We start from the raw sequence: 26,794 nt of genomic DNA, 5'->3' as shown, positions 1-26,794 counted from the left end.
AGCAAGGATATGGTCTTGGTCCTCAGGGGGTTCCAATCCACGGGGAGACAGAGGAGTCCACTCACCTGTAATGACCCTGTCCTTTTCACCCCCACAGGTAGCCTGAAAGAGGGGTAACTAACTCAGATTCAGGGCAGTGGGGAGGAGAGCAGGGTTTGAGGGTGAGTGGGAGTGTGCTAAGGTTTAATGAAGGTGTTGATCTTTGGGCGGGAGGCGGGGTAAGTAAAAAAAAAATTTTAATGAAGTTGAATGTTTTATTATTAAACTCTCTTGTTTTCTTGCAAGGTTGCTGTTTCACTGTATAAAAATAGCACCAGCAAACTGGGAATATTGCAAGATTGAGATAGTATTGTTTGTCATCGGACACTGTAACGACTAACAAAACTTTTCCCCCTCCAGTGATTTCCACATCTCCCAAAGCTTCCTGCGCAAAATTGCTGATTCCCACCGTTCCGATACCATTTCCTGCTGTTATCCATGCATGTCTCTCCGTGAACTCGCGCAGCACGGGGAGCAGACTGGGGACAGGGCCCAGCGTCAGGGTGGCGCCTGCTCTCAGACCCAGGGCAGCGGGCACAGAGGGGGTGAGCCGGCAGCAGGCCCTGTTCTCAGGAGTGGGGGTGGGGGTGGGGGTTCGTGGCACAAGTCCTCGGCCACCCAGCCGGCCTGGAGGTGAGTGATGTTGACCAGGTGGAGGAGAAAGTGTGTTCTGGGGGAAGGGACCGGCGTGCTCCAGAGCTCAGCAGGTCCGAGAACCGAGTGCGTCCAGCCAGCAGAGAAGGGCGAGCAGGGAAGGGCGCAGCGGGTAATGAGGTGCCGGGGAGAAGGTCTAGGTAAAGTGTGTGTGTGTGGGGGGGGGGGGGGGGGGGGGGAGGATGAGAATGAGAAGGGCCTCCAAGGCCAGGCCGAGGAGGAGTTTAGAGGCATTGGAGACCAGTTTAGGGAGTGGGTTTTGTTTGGGAGAGGACTTTGGCGCTGCGTGTGGGTGGCCCCAGAGCGCTGGAGGCGGGAGTATCAGTGCGCAGTGTTTGCCCAGGGACCACCAGGGCGCTGAGTGTTGTGGCAGAGGAAGGGGAAGCCTGGGAAACCCCAAGTCAACCAGAGGCCCGGGGAAGGCTTCCTGGAATAGATGAAGCCAGTATTGAAGGATAAGTAGGACCCAGACAAGGGGGGAGGTGGAATGGGGAGATGGCATTCCAGGCAGAGGGCACATCATGGGCAAAGCCCAAAGGGGAGAGGAAGAGCATGGCTGACACATGGAAGTGCAAATGGTTCAGTCTGCGGAGAGGGAGGAGGAGAGATGAGGGTGGGAGGACCGGGCCTGATGGTGGAGAGTGGCTAAGGGCGGGCGGGCTAAGGAGCTTGGGCTTGGAGGGGGACATCTTCTGTCTTCTGTTGACCCCTCCGGATGCTCTGTCCATTGGTGTCCACCCTGCTCCTTCCTGGGAGACCCACCTGCATGGACGCAGCCCCAGGCCCTCAAGCTTCCACCTGGGTTCAGGCAATAGGGAGCCTTGGCCGGGGGTGGAGGGAGGAGAGTGCAGTGGGAATGCTCACCTGCCTCCTTCTCTGCAATAACGGCCCCTGCCCGAGACTCTCCTGGCCCGGGTACCTGCTGCCTCCACTTGATCTTCCAGGCCTCAGGGTGGCAGCAGCACTCCGCCACCCTCCCGGCCCAGCCTGGCTTAGTGCACCTTCCTGTGCGCGTCCCCACACCCCAGACACACCTCAGAAATTGTTCTTTTATCCAACCCTCCTCACAAGAATCCCATGTGTCCCCAGCCTTTTGTATAGTGACATCGCGGCTCCTCCCAGGAAAAGGTGGACTCTATTCCTCTCCCCTTAATCTGGTGGCCTTAGGGCTTGTTTTGACCGACAGAATGCAGTGAGGTTCTGTGTGCACCTGTGCAGCCTAGGACTTGAGAGACTTTGCAATCTTGCTCTTGTGCTTTTGCAATCCAGCCCCCACTGAATGCTGAAAGATGGGTCAGTCTAGAGAGGGGTCCAGTGCCCACCGGCACAGAGAGGCCCAGCGGGTCCAGCCCCACAGCGGTCCCAGCCCAGCCGACCCACCCACCGCTGAATGCAGCTGCATGAGAGCCCAGGCAAGAGGGGAAGAGCCACAGCCAGGCCACAGAACGGTGAGGAGCAGGGAGTCCTCCGTGTTCAGCCACTGTGCCCTGCGGTGGTTCATCACCCAGCAGCAGCTCACTCCGGTGGGAGGGTACTTCCCTCCTTGGCAAGTCTTGCCCTTCCTGCAGGGCCCTGCCCCTGCCACTTCCTCCAAGTCTCCCCTTGGCTGGAGATCGTCATTCCCGGCTCTTCACTCCCGTTCCTCCTGTGACCCCTACACACACTTCCTCCCAGGGTCACAGGCACCTCCCTGGGACACAGGGACACTCACCACCTGACTCCTACTTCCCCGTGCTCTGCGTCACTCCCAACAGGACACGGAGTGGCTTACGACCTCAAAACAGCATCTCATTATGCTCACATCACCGGAGGTGATACGGTAATCCTTATTTTCCCGATGACAGAATTGAGGTTTGGAGGTAATTGGCCCAGAGTTACTAAAAAGGGATGGGCCAGGATTTGAACCCAAATTTATTTACACTTCTCAAAAGGCCTTATGTTGTAGCTGTTGGTATGACCTGCTCCTGGGCAGAAAGAGTCTGCTTCCCTGCTGGCGGAAGAGGGACATTCGCAAGGACTGGTTTTACCCAGCCATCCTGCCCCTGCACATCTGTCCCAAACCCGGGAATCCAGAATTCTTTCCGCCAGGCATCAGTCCCCATCTCACCCCTCACAGCCTGGCAGACACAGACTACATCCACTCTTCATGTCTGGTCTTCATCCTCTGTCCTGGTCTGCCCTGTGTCTTAACAGACCCATTCTCCTCTTTCCCAACAGAACAGGGCCCGAGGTGGTACGCTGGGGGCTGACAGATCGAAAGGAAGAGTCCACGTGACATTCTCTGGTCCAATCTGAGTCCAGAGATTCACCTTCTGGGAAGATGAGACAGGGCCAGGCTGGGGGTCAAATCCCTCTGCGCTGGGGAGGGTAGAGGAAGAGAAGAAGGCTAACATAAAACCCTTTCATTTATTGAATGAAAGTTCATGGAGCCCCCCTTTTTGTGCTAAGGTAAAGGGGCTGAAGTTACAAAGGACAAGTAAGAGGTACTTCAGGGAGCTCTCAGCCTCTGTGATGTCAGAGCTGAGACTTGTAGGCCATCTTATTCAGTCAGGGAAACTGAGGCTCAGAGGGAGGGTAGAAAGGCCTGCTCATAGCCACACAGCCAGTGACAGAGCGAAGCTCTCCTTACCCAGCTCGGGAGGGAGGAGCTGGGACGTCCAGGGTGTAGGATGAGGGAGCGAGTAGAAGGGGCTGGAGCTGGTGGCTTCTTTTTCACTGTCATTCACGGCAGAGGAAGAAAAACCTGGTCATCGGTTGCTGCTCCCTTTTCTTTGTCCGATGAGTGACATTACAACGGAGGACGGAAACCATTCTCTTCCAGCCCTCTCTCCCATGTCCCAGGGGAGCAGACCAAGGAGATGGGGACCTGCACAGGTGTCCCAGTGTGAGTCTGGTCGCCCCTCCCACGTTGTCAGCTGTGACTTGGGGGTTGGATGTGCAGGAGGCTCGGAAGACTCTGGAGATGATGTTCAACAGAGGCTTCCAGGAAGCCTTCTCAGATCACAGCGCCTCCCACCGGGCTCCCTAACGCCAGCCCTGCCCTTTGGGGCAGCCCCTTCCTCTGGGGAGGCGCTCAGCAGAACTCCAAGTGCTGGTCCTCGGGGACGTTGTACTTGAGCTTGTGGGCTTCGAAGAGGTTGCACAGCTCATCGATGTAGTGCTGGTGCAGCTTGTCCACCTCCTCCTGCGAGGGCTGTGGGATCTGCTGCACCTCGATGGGCTTCCCCACTGCAAGACACAGAGGCGGGTGGCGGGCCAGAGCAGGGGCCCCTGGGGCAGGAAAGTGCTCCTACTGCCATCCCTTTCGAACCTATTTCGAGTGATGAATTCTAAGACGTTAGAGCAACTCCAAGATTCAGATAGCATGACCCCACCACCAGCTGGCATTGCACAATGCCTAGAAATGTGCTGGGTGCTTTACAGGCTCTATCCCCTTTAATCGTTGTAATCATCCTCTGGGGGTAGAACCTGCTATCATCCCCATTGGCAGATGAGGCCATGAGGTTTAGAGGGGTTAAGTAACTTGCTGAAGGTGGCATAGCCAAGCCCTGGCTGGTGTGCTCAGTGGTTAGAGTGTCGGCCTGCGCACTGAAGAATCACGGGTTCAATCCCCGGCCTTGGTAGAGTGCGTGCAGGAGGCAACCAATTAATGTTTCTCTCTCACATTGATGTTTCTCTCTCTCTCTCTCTCTCTCTCTCTCTCTCTCTCTCTCTCTCTCTCTCCCTCCCTCCCTCCCTCCCTCCTTTCCACTCTCTAAAAATCAATGGGAAAGAAATATCCTCAACAACAACAACAACAACAATAACAACAAAAGGTCAGCAAAGCCAGGAAGACTCAGTGCCGGGGGATGTGCTCTTAACCTCTGGGCCATATGGTTCTGGGAGTCGAGATGCCATGCTCAGAAGTGCCTGTAATTTCCAGGATGAGGCGGGCCTGCAGCCCAGGCAGCTCTTCCTCCCGCTCTCCCTCCATGCTGGCTGCAGTGCCCCCTTCATTTGAGGGAGGAGTCAGGGAGGCCCCAACTAACCCCCCCCCCACCCTCTGGTTCTGCCCGGCTGAGAAGGCAGCCTTCTCCTCTTAGTGATAGCTTTGGAGGCAGCAGCAGTATTAACGTTCATGAAAATATTGCCACACAGCACAGGGAAAGTCCTGCTATGGGGGTTCGCCGAGTGTGTGCTCAACCAATAAATGAATGGGTGGGTGGAGATAAATGGATCTCTCTCTCCAGGCCTTGTCAGAGGAACCTGGTTGGAATCCAAGAAGAAAGCAAACGAGGTGTCCAAATAGCAGGAACACCTGGTGTTACGTCCAGGCTCTAAAGCTCATGCCCTTCTTTACAGGAAAACCCCCCAGCGCTGACCCAGGCCTGCTAATTGCTGCTCTACACGCAGTTCCAACAGACGTGGGCTGCCCTTCCCTTGTACCCACCTCTTCCAGGAAGCCTATTAATCCTCTGGGTCAGAATTAAACCCTCTTTCTCTGACCCACCCTAGCCGGTTTGGCTCAGTGGATGGAGCGTTGGCCTGTGGACTGAAGGGTCCTGGGTTCGATTCTGGCCAGGAGCACATGCCCAGGTTGCGGGCTCGATCCCCAGTGGGGGGTGTGCAGGAGGCAGCCGATCAATGGTTTGCTCTCATCATTGATGTTTCTGTCTCTCTCTCCCTCTCCCTTCCTCTCTGAAATCAATAAAAATATATTTAAAAAGTCAAACAGATCCTGATTCAAAGCTCAACTTTGTTACTCAAAGGCAGTGTGATTTTTTTTGGAAGTTACTTCTCTGAGCCTGTTTCCCATCAATGAAATAGGGATAATAGTCTCTACCTCGAAGGTTGTCAGGAGAAACTGAGCCACTGCATGTAAGGGGGCCCATGCAGTGCCTGGCACACAGTAGGTACTCAGTAATCAGTAGGGACCATTGTTCTTTGTGCCAGTTCTCATCTGTTACAGTTCTCATCCCGGACTGCCTCATGTTGGGGTCTTCTGCTTGTGTCTGTTTCACGGTCTAGACTGTGAGCTCCGTGAGGACAAAGATGTGCCTGGCCCATCCCCAGTCCCCTGGCAGCTCCCAGCCCAGGCCCCCTTCCCTGTGAGCTGCCCCCGCCCAGCCTGGGCCTCGGCTCACCCACGGTGGCGATGGGCCGGCGGTAGGGTAAAAGGCCAAAGCTGTACTGGAAGATGCCACGGCCGTGGAAGAGCGGGAGGGAAATACCCATGACCTTCTGCAGCTGGTTCTGGATCCAACGCAACCAGGAGCCAGGAGAGTTCTCAACTTGGTCAAAGAGTTCGTTCTCCCCAAAGGAGAAGACTGGCACCAGAGGGACCCTAGAGGGAGACGGAGAAGAGAAGGCATGTTGGAGGCCCCAAAGAAGGCCCCAGCTGGTCACCTAGCTTCCCGCAGGGACCAGGAACTGGAGCAGAGGACAGAGCCCTGGGCCGGAAGTAGGAGGCCGAGGTTGTCTCCCGGACCTGCCAGAGCCTTGCTTTCTGACCTTGGGCAGGTCCTGGCCCCTTCTCAGAGCCACCACCTCCCAGGGGCACCGTGATGGATAGATTAGAATGCTTCAGAGTCCTCCCAGATAGAAATCATCTGCCAGCTTTGTAGAAAAATCTCGCCTGCTCCAGCCCGCTTGGTTTCCTCACGGGTGCTCCGAGGTCGGAGAACAGCCCTGCGATACGCCCCAAACCCCAGTCTCCCACATCCCAGAGGTCTCGGATCTAGTGCCAGCCATGGGCAATATGTCCCTTCCCACCCAGGCCCTTTGGTCCCAAAGTCTCCATTCTGGAACCCTTTCTGGGTGTTTGGCCACGAGACAGTACTTGTCTCACCACAATAGCCTGGGCATGTGTGAATGGACTGAGAAATCTCCCTGCCCAAATAGAAACTCCACTAGTCTCTGCTGTCTTCCCACCAAAATAAATCCTTGCTGATCTCCAACGGAACCAGAGAGCCCTCTTCCCAGATACCCGTGCATCAGGGCAAGCTTGACGAAGCCCTTGCGGTTCCGCAGCAGCAGCTTGTAGGCCCCGGGCCTGGCGTTCAGTGCCTCCTGGGCGCCCCCAACAATGATGCCCAGCAGGTTGCCCCCGCCCTTCCTGTTCAGAACGTGAGCAGCGCACTCCTTGTCTGATGTCACCAGCCCTGGGGAGAGAGGAAGGTGGTCAGTTATGGGGTTAAGGGACAGGGGAATGGATGTGGCCCAACAAAGAGGTCACCAAAAGTGCCCACAGAGGCCGGCCCCCCACCCCACCCACTCCAGCTGGGAGTTCCTGAGCACTGGGACTGAGCCTTCCCCCTCATGCCTAAGCCCCTCGCCATGCTCATTGCCCTGCACGGTGCTGTGGGAAGTGCTTCCTTGAGTCTAGCCTCCTTCTTCCACTGCTCATGCTCTCGGAAGAAGTACAGAACTACTGGTAGCCCTCCCTCCGATTCCCTCCTCCCATGCCTGCAGCCTCGTCGACCTGGCTGCCCGGGTGGGAAAGACTCACCCCCAGTCATGAGGTAATCCCTGAAGAAGGGGACCCGGAACCACAGGTTCAGCATCATCAGGTGGGGGCGGATGCCGGGGAAGAGCTCCGAGAAGCCAGTGCCCTCAGTGCACAAGTTGACAAAGATTCCGGCGGCCAGGACCCCGTGGGGGTGGATGCCCGCAAGGTAGTTCCGGGAGGGGTCCAGCTCAGCAGTCTTGACCAGCTGTGGGGACACAACCTGGTGAGCCAGAGCTGGACCTGCGTCCCCACTTTGAGGCTGGCACTCTCCGGTGTGACCTTGGGCACGTCACTCCCCATCTCTGAGCCTCCGGTTCTCAGGAAGATTGAGATGCAGTGTGTGAAGGCACCTGGTGCGTCTCCAGGTGCCGGCTGTGTTCAGACTCGCAGCTGGCTTTGGACAAACTGCTTCCCTCCCAGCTTTTCATTTGTAAAGTGGGGACATTTGGCCCTGTCTCCTCTCCCACCCGGGACTGCTGAGAAGTTCAGGTCTGAGGGTACCCTACAAGGACCAAGACTGCTACGCGACGGGATAGAATTAGAAGACATCAGATGGCCACACGGGGGCGCCACCATGCTGGAATACCCCATTTTACAAAGCTCAATTTAAGAAAATGGGCACTTAAGACCAGGGAATGAGCCTTTGCACGATATATTGGGAGAGGATGCCTGTTCGGTTGCAAGCCAGGAGGCCAGCTCTAGTCCTCTTTACCCCTCGCCTCTCACCCGTGGCTCTCTGCTCCCCTCACGCCAGGCCTTCAGTGCCCTTTGTCCGCTCTGTCCCCGGACACGGGCGGCTTTGCTGGCGCAGGAACTTGCCTGGGTCTGCTCGGGCCTGCAGCCTGCAGGGTGCAGCAGGGACCACCGGGCATTGCAGATTGAGCGCGAGAGGAGAGCCGTTTGTCATTAGCAGTTTCCAGGTGAAGTGGGGTGAGTAGAGGGGGGCTGGAACTGAGTTAACAAATGCTGCTCCTGCCTCTTACTGAACAGGCTGCGATGTGGCTGCGTCTGCCAAGCTTTTTGCTGTGGGCAGTGACTGCGTGTAACTGCAGGGCCTACCCCAGTGTCCCGCTTTCTGGGAGCCACAGCCATCAATCAGAGTTAGAAGGCCCTGAAGCCCACGTGTACCCACCCCTCTTCACCCCTCACCCTTCGCAGGAGGCTCCCTGATAGGACTGCCAGGGCCCTGCAGTTTGCATTACCGGATTGGGGTGAGGAGAGCCCTTTCCACTCTGGCTCAGCTTTGCTAGGGTGAAAGTTCATCCTGTCATCAAGCCGAAACTCTCAGCAGGTGATGCCCGGAGGGTTCTTATTGCTGCCTTTGAGGCCCCAGAGGCCATGCTGTCCACCCTCGGAGCAGCCTGCAGGGATCTGGGGACAGCAACGGGGGTCTGGGCCTCTCTGCTTCATCCAGCTTCTCCTGTCCCTGACCTGGACTTGGTCTCTGCACCCACCCCCTGTCTCCCCATCCCCTGCTCCCCACCACAGTGTGCCCTCTGGGTAACCACTGACCCTTTGCAAAAAGGCTGCAGGGACCATTTCCTCCCAGACAAGGACAAAACTCTTCCACGTAGGCAGTGGGCATCTATCAGATGCCGAAATAGACATATAACCAGAGATTTCTCACCACCCCACTGGGAAATGTGCCCCTCAGGAGCCCCATTGGTGGTGTTTCTTTAAAGACATCCCTCGCTTCCTGCACTCAAGTCCTTTCTCACAAACCTTCTTTCTCAGCTAGAGGGGAGGTAATTTGTACAACCTCCATAAAGGCGATTTGGCAATATCTATCACAACCCAAAACATGTAACTGACCTTTCAACCCAGCAACCCCACTGCTGAGGAATTTAGCTACAGGGTTTCTCATGCTTGTGCAACATGGCATCGGAACAAGATTATTAGCTGGAGCATCATCGTTTTTTGGTAACAGCAAAAACTTGGCACCCACCCACCCAAACGTCCATCAACAGGGCCCCTTTAGACAAGTCACGAGACGTTTGCATAATGGACCACTGTGCAGCCATAGACAAGTGTGACACAGCTCCTCCTGCCCCGAGAGGGGAAGCCGGCCACAGCTGGCTGTCAGACGAAACAGCCAGGGGCAAGACGATGCTTGCAGACTGCCACCAGCACGTGCTTGTATGTGGATGCACCCAACACTGGTTGCCATAGTCGCCTCTGGGCAAAGAACTAGGGGAGACGGGATGTGTCCCTTTCGAATTTTGAACAGGAATGTGTTACCTACTTTAAGTGAATAATGAACAAAATAGATCAACAAATGACTGGATGATTATCCCCTTAATAATAAGTCTTTGTGTGTAGAGAGCTATCCTGTGAGGGTGAGGGCCTTGTCTAGGCAGCTGTGCCAGTATCTGCTCGTGCATCTACACGTGCGTGTCCAAGTGTGTGCTCTGAGGGGCGTCGCTGTCCCACTGAGACGGGTCTGCTGACTTTCTGGGCGGACCTCTTCTATCTGCCCCCCTGTGCCCAAGGAATATCCCACCATCACAGTGAGGGCCTGGAGATTAGAGGCCACCCAGCGAGGCATCTCCAAATCCCTGATGCAGGCCTGAAAGAGAGGAGATACTCCGTGGGCGACTGAAATGAAGGAAGGAAAGAATGAGACCATGAACGGATGAGGCTGATGCAGCCAACTTCTGCCCCGGTCCTGTTCTGACGTGTCACCTGGGTTCCACTCAGAGGGGGGTCATGAGACCCAGGACCTGGCCCTGGCCCATGACATGACCTTTGCCCTGCCTCAGTTTCCCCTCTGTCCCACAGGCCAGGGATGATGCCTTTCTGGCAAGGTTGCTACTTGATTCAGGTGTGCTAAACACAGAGAGGGAAGGTTTGTGAAGGGCTGTGTTCTCTGCTTGCTCCCGCAGTTCTCTGAGGGGCAGGGAGTGTGACCAAGCAAAGAAGGCTGGCTGGGGAAAGCCCGTCTGTGGGCGCATGTGCTCCCAGGCTGGGCTTGCCACTAGGCAGTGGCAGCTGGGGAAGGGGACGGCCAGGTTGCTAGGCTCTGGGGTTGCTTTTCTTTAATTATGTGGTTCATATACCATCAAATTTACCTTTTGAAAGTGTGTAACTCAGTGATTTTAATATACTTAAAGGTGTGCAACCATCACCATTTCTAATTCTAGAGCATTTTCAACACCCCAGGAAGAAACCCATAGCGGTCACTTCTCTTGCCCCCAGCCCCTGGCAGCCACTGTTGTCTGTCTCTATGGAGTTGCCTCTTCTGGAAATTTCATATAAATGGAATCATACAATATGTGGCCTTTTATGACCGTCTTCTTGTACTTCACAGAATGTTTTCAGGGTTCATCAATGTTGAAGCCTGCATCAGTACTTCGTTCCTTTTTGTGACTGAATACTATTCCATTGTATGGATAGACCACATTTTCTTTGTCCATTTAATGGTCATTGGCCATTTCTGATAATGTGGCCATGAACACTTGGGTACAAGTCTCGGTGCAAACATGTTTTCAGTTCTCCCAGAGGTGTTCCTACTTTGAATCCCAAGACCTTTGCCTAGTAGACCTTGCACAGGCTCCCAGGAGCGATCGACTGGACCCGGGATGGGAGGGAGGACAGTGAGGGGCTGTGGCTCTACCATGTCTGCCCAGACCCATCTCTCTTTTTTTTTTTAATTAAAATATTTTATTGATTTCAGAGAGAAAAGGAGAGAGAAAGAGAGATAGAAACATCAATGATGAGAGAGAATCATTGGTTGGCTGCCTCTGGGGATCAAACCCGAAACCCAGGCATGTGTCCTGACCAGGAATGGAACCATGACCTCCTGGTTCACAGGTCGATGCTCAATCACTGAGCCATGCCGGCCAGGCTGTTTTTGTTTTTTAACATTTTAAGAGTCCAGATAAAAAGATAACTGTGGCCAGGCCTTAGATCGTTAGGAGGAGAGAAGGGTCAGGTCTGGAGGAGTCTGGGAGAAACCCCACCCAGGCTCCAGAGCAGCAGTTCTCAACCAGGATCAGTTTGCCCAGCCCCTCTCCCCCCCCACCCCCACCAGAAGGGGCATTTGGTAATGTTTGCAGACATTTTTTGCTGTCACAACTGGTAGAAGGGTGTGTTACTGGCATCTAGTGGGTAGGGGCCCAGGATGAAGTCAATCAGAAATCCCTCCCTGCCCCACATACACACACAGCAGAGACTCATTCAGCCCCAAATGTCAATGGTGTTGAGTAAGCCGCCTTGAGAGCTACCTGGCTGGGGTAGGATAGGCTCAGAGCCACCTCAGCATCATTTTCTGCCAGACCTGCAATGGCAGCAGCTCTAAGTGCAAAGAGCCAGATGCTACCCTTTGTGGGCCCTTGGATGACAGCCCCCTGGAGAATTTTCAGTTGAAGAGTCCCAGCTCTGTAAGATGGTCTTCAGTGGCCTCTGTTACCTTGTCCCTGAAAAACGCTTTAGCCTCATCCCCAGGTGACCCTCTACTTTACTCACACTGAACATTAGGCTCGTTACTCAAAAGCCATATGTGGCCGGCTTCTGGGCCTGCGCCTGTGCTGACCCTTTTCTTGCCCTGGTGAACTCGGGCTTTGAAAGTGACAGAAATAGAATGTTGGGGAAGCAGCTATAATTGTAAGGAATATTAATCGTAATGTAAATATCTGTTGTTTTCCGACGGTCTTAGGCTCTACAGCAGCGGTTCTCAACCTGTGGGTCGCCGAAGACCGTCGGAAAACACAGATATTTACATTACGATTCATAACAGTAGCAAAATTACAGTTATGAAGTAGCAAGGAAAATAATTTTATGGTTGGGGGTCACCACAACATGAGGAACTGTATTAAAGGGCCGCGGCATTAGGAAGGTTGAGAACCACTGCCTTAGAGGATCCCCAGCCCTTTGTGTGCCTGTAAACTGCCCATTTGCCCTCTTAGCCTACTTCCCCATGTAATCTTTGTCCTTCTACCCAATATAAGCAGCTGGTTTATGGGGAGGGGCAAGAGCAGATTTTTGTGGATGACCTGCTGCTCTCCCATACTGCCGGGGGTATTGGAATAAATGCTCATATATGATTCAACCCTGTCTCTGCTTGATTGGCTCACAGACCCACTGATTGTCCGGTTACAGATTCAGCTCACAGTGAGAGGGGACCACAGAGTGAGAATCCACAAAGCTCCACCAGAGGCCAGAACCTGCTTAAGGTTTCTTTGGCTTGGAAGTTGTCCACATACACTCCCAAGTTCCAGGCCACACTTTCCCATAGAAACTCTGACCTTCCTGGAACAGGAGAGCAAGCCCTGGCCTGGGAGGAGGAGAGGGAGGGAAGGGAATTCAGAATGTCAAGCTCAGAAATCCTGAGTGGGGATAAGGGAGTCTGCCCATGACATGCCCATGGCTCCTTGTAGGACCCAGCAAGCCCTGCTTGCCTTTGATGACAATATCCAAGAAGGGCACACTGCGGAGGAAGTGGATATAGGGGGTGAGGAAGATCACCCCCACCTGGGCCCCTCAGGTTAGCTCAGCACTGCCCACTCACTCTGCCTTTCAACATGAGCATGGAAGTCTCTGCTGGCCAACTTCCTGCCTTCTGCCCAGCCCCTGCCCTGCTGCCCTGCCCTGCCCTGCCCTGCCCTGCCCACCCTTGTCCTTTGCCCAGGAGGACCTTCTTACTGGGGTATTTGGGGCTCCTGTACCCCAGCCTTTGCTAGTCCTTGTTGGGCCTCAGGACTCTTGGAAGCGATGCAGGAGTGCTGACTCTGTTTAACCTCAGGGAGCCTGTTTCCCCCCTCCTTTCCCCTTTATCAGCTGGAGAACAGACTCCTGGAGGGACAGGAAGAGGTGGGGATCTGGATGGAGGCGGAGAAGACAAGCCGTTGTGAAGGTCAAAGCAGTGTGGCTCTGGGCTATCAGACTTGCAGCCACCCCCAAGCCTCCCAGACGCCCCACTGACTCGGTAAAATAATCCTAGCCACTAGTTTACTGAGAACCTACAAGGTACTATACCCCTGTCTCATTGAACCCCAGAATGCAGCCCAAGGATGTAGGTGGCATCATCTCCACATTACCTGTGTGGGAACTGAGGCTCAGAGAGACTGTAACTCACCCAAGGTCACCCAGTTGGTGGGTGGCGGAACTGGTATTAGAACCTAGTCCATCTAGTTCCAGAGACCACATTCTATACCTTTTTTTGTTCTTTACTGTTTCCAGAGAAGAGCCAACTGTCCCTGCCTGGCACCTCTCTGTGTTCCCTTGTCTTCCCGATCCTAATACAACAGCCCTGCCCAGCGGCTTACATCCAGGGTTTCGTCTGTCTGGGGTTCAGTAAAGAAGCTGAAGGGTCTGTGGATCCAGAGATGTGCTTCAACCAGGACTAATCTTTGGGTCCAGAGTCAATTGTTCAGAAAGGTCATGAGATGCCTCGAGTCGGAGTCAGAGATTCAAGGCACTCAGAGCAGGAGAGATCAGTCTGCTTACTGGATACATGGGGAAACTGAGGTTCAGAACAGGGCAAGGCTCAACCCAAGGACACATAGCATCCCAGAGTTAGGAGCAGGAGAGAACCTGAGGACCAGTTCAGGGTTCGCTCCCCTTCTCCTTTACCCATAGTTAATGCACAAACTTTAAAACCAGTAAAAACAAAACAAAGCAAAAACTTGTTGTGTGTCTCGGTCATACCTTTGTCCCTCTGGGTGTCAGTGTCTCATCTGATGACATGTGGAGTAGGTGGTCTCTTAGGACCTTGAGTTTATTATCTCTCTCCACCCAAGCCTGGCTGCAGAGGGGTTTACACCTACAAGATGCATATGTGGGCCCCACAATAGGCCCCACAGAGCTCTTTCAAATCCTGTGCATTCATCAGCCCTCATATGGGCTGCATATGCCCATAGGTGGGAAACCCATGGCCGGACTCTTCCCCATGGTGCACAGTGGTGATAGCCCTGGCTCCTGCCCCCCGGTCCAGCTCTTCTCACTTCACACAGGGCCCCACTTTCCCCGTGGAGAAGTGGGACACGTTAGCCCTGGCCACACCCAAGCCAGCCCTAATACTCACCGAGACGGGGAAATAGTCCTTCATGTACTTCCATACGACGGAGCGTCTTAGGAACTGGACGCGCCTGCCGCCCTGCCATGGCTTGTCTCGGTCCAGGTACCACCAAGTTGCATACAGGACACTGAGGAACCAGAATCTGGTGAACAGGAGGCCTATGAAGACTATAATGCAGGTCTGAGCTGGGGAGGGAAGCAGGTGAGAGGTCTGAGAGGAAGGAACTGCCCAGTACCAGCCGCACTGGCCCGTCCAGCCCACAGCCCCAGGAAGAAGAGATCAGCTTCCCCTGCCTTCAAAGAGGAGAGGATGCAGCCAGCCCAACGTCACACTGGAGCATGGATTTTAACCTGGGTAGGCCTAACTCCAAAACTCCTCGCCCTCCCCCCCGACTACACCAGGCTGCTTATTCACTTTGGTCGTCCCCTCCACTTCCCTTCCTCCAGTAAAATATAGTTGACTCTTGAACAGCACGGCTTTGAACTTCATGGGTCCATTTATACACAGATTTTTAAAAATAAATACAGTACAGTACTATGAATGTGTTTTCTCTTCTGTTTCATTTTCTTTTTTTTTTTTTCCTTTTTAAATATATTTTTATTGATCTCAGAAAGGATGGGAGAGGGAGAGAGATAGAAACATCAGTGATGAGAGAGAATCATTGATCGGCTGTCTCTTGCACGCCCCCTACTGGGGATCGAGCCCACAACCCGGGCATGTGCCCTTGACCAGAATCGAACCTGGGATCCTTCAGTCCACAGGCTGATGCTCTATCCACTGAGCCGAACCAGCTAGGGCCGTATGATTTTCTTAATTACATTTCTTTTCTCCAGCTTATTTTATTGTAAGAATACGGTATATGACACATATAAGATACAAAATATGTATTGACTATTTATGTTATCTGTAAGGCTCTGGTCAACAGTAGGCTATTAGTAGTTAAGTTTTGGGGGGAGTCAAAAGTTATACCTGGCTTTTCGACAGCACAGCGCGTTGGTGCCCTAACCCCCATGTTGTTCAAGGGCCAACGGCAGTCTGCATTCACCAGGTACTCAATAAATGCCTGGCGGACAACTGATTGTATTAACTGCTTTTAGTTTCCATATTTTGGGACCTCAGAGAAAAGGAGACACTCTTTCCACCCAGTCCTCTGTCTGTTCACCCTCTGCCCCATTTTCCCAAAGATACATCTGGCAAGTCCCCCCTCTAATGAAACCTCCCGTGGTTTCTCCATAACTTCAAGGCACAGCCCAAGCAGCTGGGCCTGGCATTCAAGCTCTGTGTGGCTGGCCCAACCCCCCTCCTGCTCCAGCCTCACCACCCGTGTTCACACCCAGTGCTCCGGCCGCACTGAACCGCTCAGTGTTCCTGCAGCTCACTGAGATCTTTCAGTCGCTTAGCTTTTGCTCGTGCTGCTTTCTGCCTTCATGCTCTTTCCTGAGGAAGGAGAAAGGTCCCCACTTCCCTTCAACATTGTACCAGCGGTTCTGGCCAGTGCCACAAGGCAAGAAAAACGAATGAACACCTGGAGGGACCTGGAGAGCATTATGCTTAGCAAAATAAGCCCGTCAGAGAAAGACAAGTATCACAAGATCTCACTCATATGTGAAATCTAATGAACAAAATAAATGCTATCCAGAGACATGGAAGCACAGAACAGACTGCGGAATCTGGAAGGGAAGGTGGGGAAGGGTGGGTGGGTGGGAGGTAATCAGCCAAAGAACTTGTATGCATTTATGCATAACCCATGGACAATATAGTGGTGAAGGCCTGGGGTGAGGGGGGAGGGGTTGGGGGGAGGGGCCGGGGGCGGGCTGGAGAGGGTCAATGGGGGGAAAAAGAGGGACATATGTAACAATAGATTAAACAAACAAACAAAAACGAATGGACAGCATCAAGACTGTAAAGGAAGAAGCAAACCGTCTCCATTCACAGGCACACAATTCAATACATAGACTATCTTAGGGAAATTTACAGGAGCTACCAGAACTTACATGGATTCAGCAAGGTCGCAGGGCCGTGGGAAAGAACATTTGCACATATGTGGTGGCATGTGCATAGAGAATGGAAGGATTCCTGCCAATCAGGAGGAAGGAGACAGGACTCCGGGGACAGTGGTGGGACCATTGATTTAAATTTTATTTATCTATTTTTCACATTAGAAAAAAGTTAGGGCTTTTTCCCCTTTGGGCAAAATGGAAAGTGTGTGTGGGTGGCTCCCACTGTAAGAAAAGAAGCTCTAGAGAATAAAAACAAATGGTTAATAGTGGCTACCTGGAGGGTAAGATTTGGGGAAATCTTTTACTTTTAGGATTCCCATTTTGTTTGGAGGTATTACAATAACATGTATTAGTTTTGCAGTCAGAAAAAAAAGGTTTGGCAGGGAGGGGAGAGAGAAACACACACAGGACACTTGCACTTAACCAGACAGGCCTTTCCCTACCGGACCAGCTCCCTCACCCTGGGCTCACCCTTTCATCCCTGTTAGCAGGCAAAATCCAGACTGAAGGTCACTTCGGAAGGGAGACCCTTTCTTTCATTTAATCCTCACAACTCTGAGAGGGGGAAAATTTAAATGCCGCTTTACAAAGGTCCAGAGAAGGCATGCACATTGGCTAAGGGCACACAGAGAGCTAGTAAGATGGGACCTGGCATTCAATTCTATTGTTTTGGCTCCATCACGCTCCCATGTACTCATTCAACAAATATTTATCAACCCCAACACTTGTAGGAGCTAGAGATGCAGCAGAGAACGCGACAAACTGCTTGCCTGGAGCTTACCTTCCTGGGCGAGTGTGTGAGTTATAGAGGCGAGGAAAGGAAACAGACAGTAAAGAAGTTACCCATTGAGAGAGTATGTGACCCTGGGTCCTGAGTCCTCGGTGCCAGGTCCTAGTTGGCTTCTCCAGCCATTTTCACCACTCCCCAAAATGCCTCCTCTAACTCCAGAGCAAACCAGCTGTTCATTAAATGTGCAGTCTTTACCCCCCACCTCTCCTTTACTCTCCTGCCAGCCTTTAAATCCTGCCCTCTGGACCCCATCTCCTAAATATCTCTCGAAAGAGGCTACTTTTTTCCACCCACTGCTGGCCTCCCTAGACCTGGGTTGGCAATCTTTTTCTTAAAGGGCCTGATTGTAAATATTTTGGACTTTTCAGCTCAAGAGGCAAACTAGAGGATATTACATAGTCATATCGCCATTTAAAATGCAATTATTTATTCTTCCTGATGCAGTTTTGGAAGATTGCATTTTTCTAGGAATTTGTCCATTTCATCCACATTGTCCAGCTTGTTGGCCTATAGTTGTTCATAGTATTTTCTCACACACCTTTGTATTTCGGTGGTGTTCAGTTGTTACTTCACCACTTTTGTTTCTGATTTTATTTATTTGGGTCCTCTCTTTTTGTTTCTTGATGAGTCTGGCTAGGGGTTCATCAATCTTGTATATCTTTTCAAAGATGCAGCTCTTGGTTTCATTGATTTTTTTTTTTTTTAGTCTCTATATCATTTATTTATGCTCTTATCTTTATTATTTCCTTCCTTCCACTTACTCTGGGCTTTTCTTGTTGTTGTCTTTCTAATTCTTTAAGTTGTAGGGTTAAATAGTTTATTATTAATTTTTCTTGTTTTTTTAGGTAGGCCTGTAGTGCTATGAACTTCCCTCTCAGAACTGCTTTTGCTGTATCCCAGAGGTTTTGGGTTGTTGTGTGTTCATTTCCATTTGTTTCCAGGAAGTTTTTTATTTATTTCTTAATCTCATTGGTAACCCATTCATCCTATATAATAAAAGGGTAATATGCAAACTGACCCTAGAATGACCGCTGGACCAGTCACTATGAGGTGCACTGATCACCTTTCCCCAGCTGTCAGGCACTGATCACTTGATGGCAAATGGGGATCTGGGGGTCGGTGGTGGCGGGGGCGGGGGGATGGCTGTGGAGCTGGGGAAGATGGCCCTGATTGCAGGCCAGGCCTAGGGACTCTACCCGCGCATGAATTTCGTGCGCCAGGGCCTCTAGTTGTTTAATAACATGCTATTTAGCCTCTATGTGTTTGAATGTTTTTGAGTGTTTTTACTGTAGTTGATTTCAGGAAGAATCAGAAAATCTAAACAGGCCAATAACAACTGAGGAAATAGAAGCAGTAATTAAAAAAACTCCCAGCAAACAAAAGACCTGGTCCAAATGGCTTCACAGGGGAGTTTTACCAAACATTCAAAGAAGAACTAAAACCTATCCTCCTCAAACTATTTCAAAAAATCCAAGAGGAAGGAACACTTCCAAGCTCTTTTTATGAGGCCAGCATTATCCTAATTTCAAAACCAGATAAAGACACTACAAAGAAAGAGAATTATAGGCCAGTATCCCTGATGAACATAGATGCTAAAATCCTCAACAAAATATTAGCAAATTGGATCCAGCAATATATTGAAAAGATTATACACCATGACCAAGTGGGATTCATTCCAGGGATGCAAGACTGGTACAATATTCACAAATCAATAAACATGATACATCACATAAACAAATTGAGAGATAAAAATCACATGATCATATTAATAGATGCAGAAAAAGCATTTGACAAAATCTAACACTCATTTTAAAAAAATATATTTTATTGATTTTTTACAGAGAGGAAGGGAGAGGGATAGAGAGTTAGAAACATCGATGAGAGAGAAACATCGATCAGCTGCCTCCTGCACACCTCCTACTGGGCATGTGCCTGCAACCAAGGTACATGCCCTTGACTGGAATCGAACCTGGGACCTTTCAGTCCGCAGGCCGACGCTCTATCCACTGAGCTAAACCGGTTACGGCTAACACTCATTTTTGATAAAAACTCTCAGCAAAGTGGGAATAGAGGGAGCATATCTCAACATAATAAAGGACATATATGACAAACCTACAGTGAACATCATACTAAATGGGCAAAAGCTAAAACCATTTCCTCTAAGAATAGGAACAAGACAGGGATGCTGGCTTTTACCACTCTTATTCTAACATTGGAAGTCCTAGCCACAGCAAGCATCCAAATTGGAAAGGAAGAAGTAAAACTCTCATTATTTGCAGATGACATGATATTGTACATAGACAACCCTAAAGACTCCACCAAAAAAACTACTAGATTTAATAAATGAACTGACAATGTAGCAGGATACAAAATCAACATCCAGAAATTGGTTTTTTATACACCAATAATGAATTCTCAGAAAGAGAAATTAAACAAATAACCCCATTTACCATTGCTACAAAAAAAAAATTAAGATACTTAGGCCTGGTCAGCATGGCTCAGTGGTTGAACGTTGACCTATGAACCAGGAGGTCTCTGTTCAATTGCCGATCAGGGTACATGCCCGATTTGCAGGCTCGATCCCAGTAGGGGGCGTGCAGGAGGCAGCGGATTGATTATTCTCTCTCATTATTGATGTTTCTATCACTCTCTCTTTTCTGCTGGAAGCCAATTCCAGAATGTCAGCAGGGCTGAATCATCTGGAAATGGCTGAAGGCATTTCCCCAAACCTGAAAAGGATGCATAATTGATTGCTTGCTGCCAGACAGCTGCGGGCATTTCAATCTACATGTTATTGCTTCCTCCTGGCCAAACACCTGTAGTTCCTCCTGGCCAAACACCTGTCAGTTCCTCTGACAATGGATTCTGTATACCAAACCTTAACCTTTGATATGTATACCTACCTTGCTTTAGGACAATTTGTATTAATAAAAAGCAAGGTGTCCAGAGAGACAGGAGAACTTGGTTTCTTTAGCCAAGCCCCTCTGGCCCCCCAAATGCCTTCCAAAATTATGTTTCATCTCTGGACTCTTGATTAATTTACACACAGCTGCTTCTCCAGATTCCTGAACCCCTTTTAGATGCTGAGAAACACACACTGGCATTACTTTTCCTCTCTGAAATCAATAAAAAAATATTTTTAAAAAATTTAAGATACTTAGGAATAAACTTAACAAATGAATTAAAAGACTTGTACTCAGAAAACTACATGACGTTGAAAAATAGATAGAGGAAGACATAAACAAGTGGAAGAATATACTGTGTTCATGGATTGGTAAAATTAACATCATTAAAATGTGCATACTACCCAAAGCAACCTACAGATTTAATGCAATCCCTACTACAATACTAATAGCATATTTCACAGATCTAGAACAAATACTCCAAAAATTTATATGGAACCAAAAAAGACCTCAAATAGCTGCAGCAATTTTGAGAAAGAAGAACAAAGTTGGAGGGATCACAATACCAGATATCAAGTTATACTACAAAGCCACTGTAATCAAAACTACCTGGTACTGGCACAAGAACAGGCATATAGATCAATGGAACAGAACAGAGACCCAAGAAATCGACCTAAGCCATTACACTCAATTAATATTTGACAAAAGAGGCAAGAATATACAATGGAGTCAAAACAGTCTCTTCAGTAAATGGTGTTGGGAAAATTGGACAGATACATGCCAAAAAAATGAAACTAGACCACCATACACAAGAATAAACTCAAAATTGATAAAAAGACTTAAATGTAAGTTGGGGAACCATAAAAATCTTAGAAGAAACCAGAGGTAGCAACATTTCAGACATCTCCCATTGGCAAAGGAAATAAAGGAGAAAATAAACAGATGGGACTACATCAAAATAAAAAGCTTCTGCACAGCAAAAGAAACCATCAACAAAACGAAAAGGGAGCCCACTGTATGGGAGAACATATTTGGCAATGATACATCTGATAAAGGGTTAATATCCAAAATATATAAGGAACTCATGCAACTTAACAAAAGGAAGACAAACAATACAATTTAAAAATGGGCAAAGGGCCTAAATAGATATTTCTCCAAAGCAGACATACAGATGGCCAAGAGACATATGAAAAAATGCTCAAAGTAGTTCACTGATCATCAGAGAGATGCAAATTAAAAAACCCTCATGCACTGCTGGTGGGAATGCAGACTGGTGCAGCAATTAGGGAAAATGGAATGGCGTTTCCTCAAAAAAGTAAATATGGAACTACCACTTGACCCAGTGATCCTACTTCTAAGAATATGCCCTAAGAAACCCAAAACACCAATCAGAAAGATTGTATGCACCCCGATATTCATAGCAGCACAATCCTATATAGTAAAACCCTAATATGCAAATTGACCAAATGGTGGAACGACTGGTCGCTATGATGCGCACTGACCACCAGGGGGCATACTCTCAATGCAGGAGCTGCCCCCTGGTGGTCAGTGCACTCCCACAGGAGGAGTGCTGCTCAGCCAGAAGTCGGCTCACGGCTGGCGAGCACAGCGGTGGCAGGAGCCTCTCCCACCTCAGCTGCAGGCGGGCAGTAAGGATTAGGGGTCCCAGACTGTGAGATGGATGTCCGACTGCCAGATTAGGCCCACTCCCAGTGGCAGTTGGACATCCCTCGAGGGGTCCCGGACTGTGAGAGGGTGCAGGCCAGGCTGAGGGACACCCCCCCCCCCCCCCAGGGCACGAAATTTCATGCACCGGGCCTCTAGTTTACAATATAAGATCTGGAAACAACCCAAGTGCCCATCAGTAGATGAGTGGATAAAAAAGCTGTGGTACATTTATACCATGGAATACTATGCAGCAGTAAAGAGAAGGATCTCTTACCCTTTGAAACAGCATAGAGGGTCCTGGAGAGTATCATGCTAAGTGAAATAAGCCAGTCAGAGAAAGACAAGTACTACATGATCTCACTTATATGTAGAATCTAATGAACAAAATAAACTGATGAACAAAATAGATCCAGAGACATAGAAGCATAGAATAGACTGGTAGACTGGGGAATCTGGGGCGTGTGTGTGTGTGTGTGTGTGTGTGTGTGTGTGTGTGTGCGTGCCGTGGTCAACCAAAGAACTTGTATGCATATATGGCTAACCCATGGACACAGACAATAGGGCAGTGAAGGCCTGGGGCAGGGAGCAGGAGTGAGCTAGAAGGGGTCAATAGAAGAAAAGAGGGACATATGTAATACTTTCAAGAATAAAGATTTAAAAAATAAAATAAAATGCAATCATTTAAAAATGTAAAAACCATTCTTAACCTCATGGACTGTGCAAATACAATCACTTGGAGGGGGAGCAGGGTGGAGGGGGTCAATGGGGGGAATTAATTGATTAATTAATTACAATTGGAATCAAAGTTTGTGAAAGAAACAAACAACAACAAAAACCATTGGTGGGCTGGATTTGGCCTATGGGTAAGCCTGATCTAGATTGTGACTGCTCCCTGTGGTTGATCTGGTTCCCCACACCCCATACACCGTAGATAACTCCACAGCAGCCACAGGGCCCTTTAACACACAGATTAGACCCTGTCACTCTCCTTTGCCCCCAGGATAAGGGATAAGGTAAGGTACAACCTCCCACTCCTGGCACCTGCGGGCCCAGATCCCTTTTCTCAGCTGTCCTTCCTCTAGTCCTCCAGGCTCAGGGTGACTTTGACTTCTGTGCTGCTCCTGACATTCCCAGGCTCCCGGGCTACCTGCAGGGCTGGGGGTGGGCACAGCCAGCCAGACACACTTGTGCTCACAAAGCTCACACGAGGCAAGCCGAGTGTGAGGTTCCTTATCTCCTCTGATCCCTAGGCTGCACCTGCCCGCCTCTGGGCCCCAATGCCCTTTGTCCAGGAGCCAGCACTTACAGTCTGCCCTGGGCATAGACCTCCCTGCCCATGCTTTTCCCACAGCCTCCTAACCCACACCTCCTCCCACACCCTCTGCCCTCTCTCCTCCCCCTTCTTGCCGTGTCAGTAGGAGGAGCTCAGGACTCTACAACCTTTGACACTTAAGTTATTTAAGGACTGTACAACCTTTGGCATTTGAGGCACTTCATTTCTTTGCTCCTCTGTGTCATGGGGATAACCAAGGATATATAAAATGTTTAACAACCGTTAGGATGGAAGACACAGCCCAGGAAGGTTAAGTAACCTGCCCAAGGCACAGGTGATGCTAGGGGCAGGGTACCTAAGTGCCTGCTTTGCTAGGGGTGAATCCCTGGCGGAATTGTGAGGTTCTGAGAACACACCTGGTGGTAGTGGCAGCGTGTGTGTGTGTGTGATGGCTGTTGACCAACCTACACAGAGTACGTGGTAGCTGTGACTAGACTGAGCACCATCCTGGGGTGGCGGTTTCTACCCGGTCTGGTGCCAGCAGATGAAATGAGGAATCCACATACTCCCAATCACCTCTCTTCCCAATCCTCCGTCCTGGGCCCTCCTCGAAAATGTTCCCTTCAGCAGAGCTGAAGTTTGGGCAGCTGTGGCCTCCCAGCCGTAACAGATGTGTTCACTGTGGGGGGTGGGGGAGGGAAAGGACTCCCCTGTGTGATTCCAGCCCAGGGCCCAGCCAGGTCTGTGCTGGGCAGAGTAAACACATCTCTTCATTTCATCCCACAAGAGCACGGTAATATCCGCATTGTTATTCCCATTACGCAGATGAATGAAATAGAGGCCTGGAGAGGTCAGGCATGGGTCCACCAAGGTCACACAGCTAGTCAGTTGCCCAGCTGGAGTTCAACCCACGTTTACCTGGGAACCCACTCTCTCCCCAGTCCACATTCAGCCTGCACTTTCTCCCCCCATTCGCTTTTTCCCCTGTTCCCTTCTCCCCCCCCCCCTTACCCCCCCCCCCCATCCCCCTTTCCCTCTGCCTCCTGCTCTCGGAAAGGAAGGAAGAAAATCCATCCCCTCTGAGTAGCCTGAGGGGCCCTTTCCCGGAACTGCCTAGATTCTTCCCCACACCCCAGGCCACCGGAGGCAGGTGCTCTGTCCTCATACTAAGGTGGAATCCACAGCCCAGGAAAGTGAAGTAACCTGTCCAAAGGCACAGGTGATGGCTTCTGCCCCACCCTATGCCCACACCGACCCTACCCTCCAAAGGCCTCCGCAGGGACTCAGCACAGCCAAGCCTCCTCCCTCCCCCCCCCCCCCCGCCCCCGTTAGGACCCATGTCTTGCCACCATCAGCGCACTGTGTGCACCTAAATTGCAGGTTCGCACCGGGTCTTCCCAGTCCCCAAGACCAGCCTGCCTTACCCAAGGCCAAGAAGCTGAAGACCCACTGTAGGACCGAGAGCGTCTGCAGCCTGCGCTCCCATGGCACGGACCAGGGAGCAAACTCCACCATGCTGGTTCCACTGTGGGCTCCGGAGGCTTCTGAGTACCACTGTGCTCCCAGGCACCCAAAGGGTTTTGTTCCTGGCAGAGGCTGTATAAGCATTCGTGGGGGAGGAGGCTGCCCCGCCCAGCCAGGCCCAAAGGCCTCCCTGCCCCCACCCTGCAGGAGCCTGTTTCCTAGAAGAAACCTTTGAATCCTTATGCCCAGGGCTCAGGTAAAAGGAGGAGAAAGAGAAGGAAGTGTATAGCCTTTATCCAGGACGGCTGTCTCCTCAGGCAACACCTTATCTACAGGATCTCCTTTTGCTGGTTGCTTGAATCTTGCCCTTCACTTATCTATAATAATAAAAGCGTAATATGCAAATCGACTGAGCCAAAGGAGACCATCCTGACAACCATGCTGTGACACCCACTGGCACCAGGCCAGCCTCGGGGGGTGCAATGCAATTGGTCGGGGCCTGGCCATCGCCCCATGATCACCATGCAGAGGGAAGCCCAGGCCACTGACTGGCAGGCTGCGGTGGGTGGGCAGGGCTTCCTTCTAAGGGGGGCAATCGATCACGGGGCTCCCGGACTGTGAGAGGGCGCAGGCCGGGCTGAGGGACCCCCTCCAGTGCACGAATTTTGTGCACCGGGCCTCTAGTCAAGTATAATACTCTCCTGTCCTCTTCCCAACTACCCAATGATCTGGCTCCAGCAATGGTCTCCTCTCTCTTCTGCCATGTTCATGTTCCCCTCTCCAAATATGCTCTTATCTAAAAACTAGAGGCCCGGTGCACAAATTTGTGCATTGGTGGGGTCTGGCTGGCCCCAACCCCAATTGGGGGGGGGGGGGCGTTTGGGGGCAGGGCTGGCAAGAGGGAGGGGCCAAGGGCAGTTGGCCAGCCAGCCCCACCCCCTGATCAAACTCCTGGTCAAACTCCCAGTCAAGGGGACAATTTGCCTTTTATTATATAGGATCCCTTGGCCCTGTTTGTGGCGGCTAGAATGGCACCAGGTGTTAGACTGGTGGGTTCAGCAACCTTGGTACTTGAGTTCTGGCTAAGAAAGAATTCAGAGCCAAGACTATAAGAGAAAGTTCATTTAGAAAGTTGCAGAGGTAGAGTGGGTGGCAGAAGAAATGGGCTCAGTAAACAAGTTACAGAGACAAAGGAAGGCCCTTGCCACTTGGAAGAAAAGATGGTAAAGGTAAAGGTAACACACCTGGGGAGAAGAAGAGGGGGAGGAGAAAGGCATGGACATGCTCCCAGGAGGGAGAGCGTGGGAGGGAGAGTGTGGGAGGGAGAGTGTGCAGTTCTTCCCAAGGGCTTTTAAGGGAGGAGAAAGTGGGGGGGAAGAGGAGCGACCAGTGGGGGAGGAGAAAATCAGCACGCACCAGCTGTGAGGCGCGCCCTCTGGTGGTCATTCTGAGAAACTGTGGGTAGGACCAACTGCTTTCCAGGGCAGGGTTGTCGAGGAGGGCTTGGGAGAAGCCCAGATAATAGGCAAAGCTGAGAGGGGGACTTACAGAGATAGCTGAAGGATTTATTTCTACTGGCTTTGGTGGAGAAGAGCTAAATCTTCTCTGGCCTGATCAGGATGGAGAATTCTGAGCCTGGGGCTTGGACCAGACAGGCGTTCCATGCTCTGGTGATGAATGTGCTAGATGGGCACTTACCATAGGCTGAATAATAGCCTCCAAAGATGACCACATCCTAACGTCCAGAGCCTGTGAATGCTACCTTATATAGCAAAAGGGACTTTGCAGATGTGATTAAATTAAGTAGTTTGAGAGTATCCTGGATTTGTCTGTATTCTGGAATTTTGATGTTGCCTTTTTTCCTGATCATAGTTTGGGGCCAATATATTTCCCACTAAATAAACATGTGCTCTGTCTGACCTGGATGGGTGCCCTCATCTGTGCCTTCTTCACCTTGGGCCCACCTTATGAAGCCACTTTGTCACTTTACATCCTGGACAGTTTCTTTTGAACATCCCGCAAGCCCTTCAAGCCTACTGTGTCCCAAACTGACATAATACCACACACTTGCTCCTCCTGCATTCCCTAGCTGCCATTGGCAACCCCCGCCCCCCACCTTCCCCCAATTCAGCACTCTGGGGTCATCCCGGACTCTTCCCTCTCTGTCACTTTCCACAGTCAGTTATTTGGAAAGTCCAGCCATTTCTTGGGCACTCCTCTCAACGCCCATCTCCTTTTCTCTGTCTCCACTGCCTTTACTGCAGGCCAGACCACTGTCCCCTCTTTCCTGGGCCCTGTTACAGTGTCCTCCCAGTCTCCAGGCTGCCCCGCCCCACCCCATCCCTCACCCCCCGCCCCTTCTCCACACAGCAGCAGCCAGAGAGAGTTGCTAAAACCCACATCTGAACATGTTGCTCTCCTTGCTCAGGCAGAGCAGGTGAACAATGGTTGTTTTGGTTCCCAGTAGCCAATGGGCGGCCTTGCTCCTTGCCCTTCTCCAG

General features: G+C 51.0%; 1 protein-coding gene across 1 annotated transcript; it reads right to left on the bottom strand.

Annotated features, from left to right (window-relative positions):
• Window positions 1-3,766: 3,766 nt before the first annotated feature.
• Window positions 3,767-24,344, bottom strand: MOGAT2 (monoacylglycerol O-acyltransferase 2; the record flags this gene model as incomplete). The annotated part of the gene is made up of 6 exons (XM_079788512.1): window positions 3,767-3,921; window positions 5,817-6,016; window positions 6,659-6,833; window positions 7,181-7,385; window positions 14,202-14,380; window positions 24,254-24,344. 6 exons carry the CDS (start codon window positions 24,342-24,344, stop codon window positions 3,767-3,769), a joined length of 1,005 nt encoding a protein of 334 aa, XP_079644638.1.
• Between the last annotated feature and the right edge of the window lie 2,450 nt (window positions 24,345-26,794).

Source organism: Cnephaeus nilssonii (genome assembly GCF_951640355.1).
Source record: "Cnephaeus nilssonii genome assembly, chromosome: 13".
NCBI classification, from domain to species: domain Eukaryota; kingdom Metazoa; phylum Chordata; class Mammalia; order Chiroptera; family Vespertilionidae; genus Cnephaeus; species Cnephaeus nilssonii.
The sequence above is the reverse complement of the archived record's forward strand: the minus strand, read 5'-3'. Positions and strand labels throughout refer to the sequence as shown.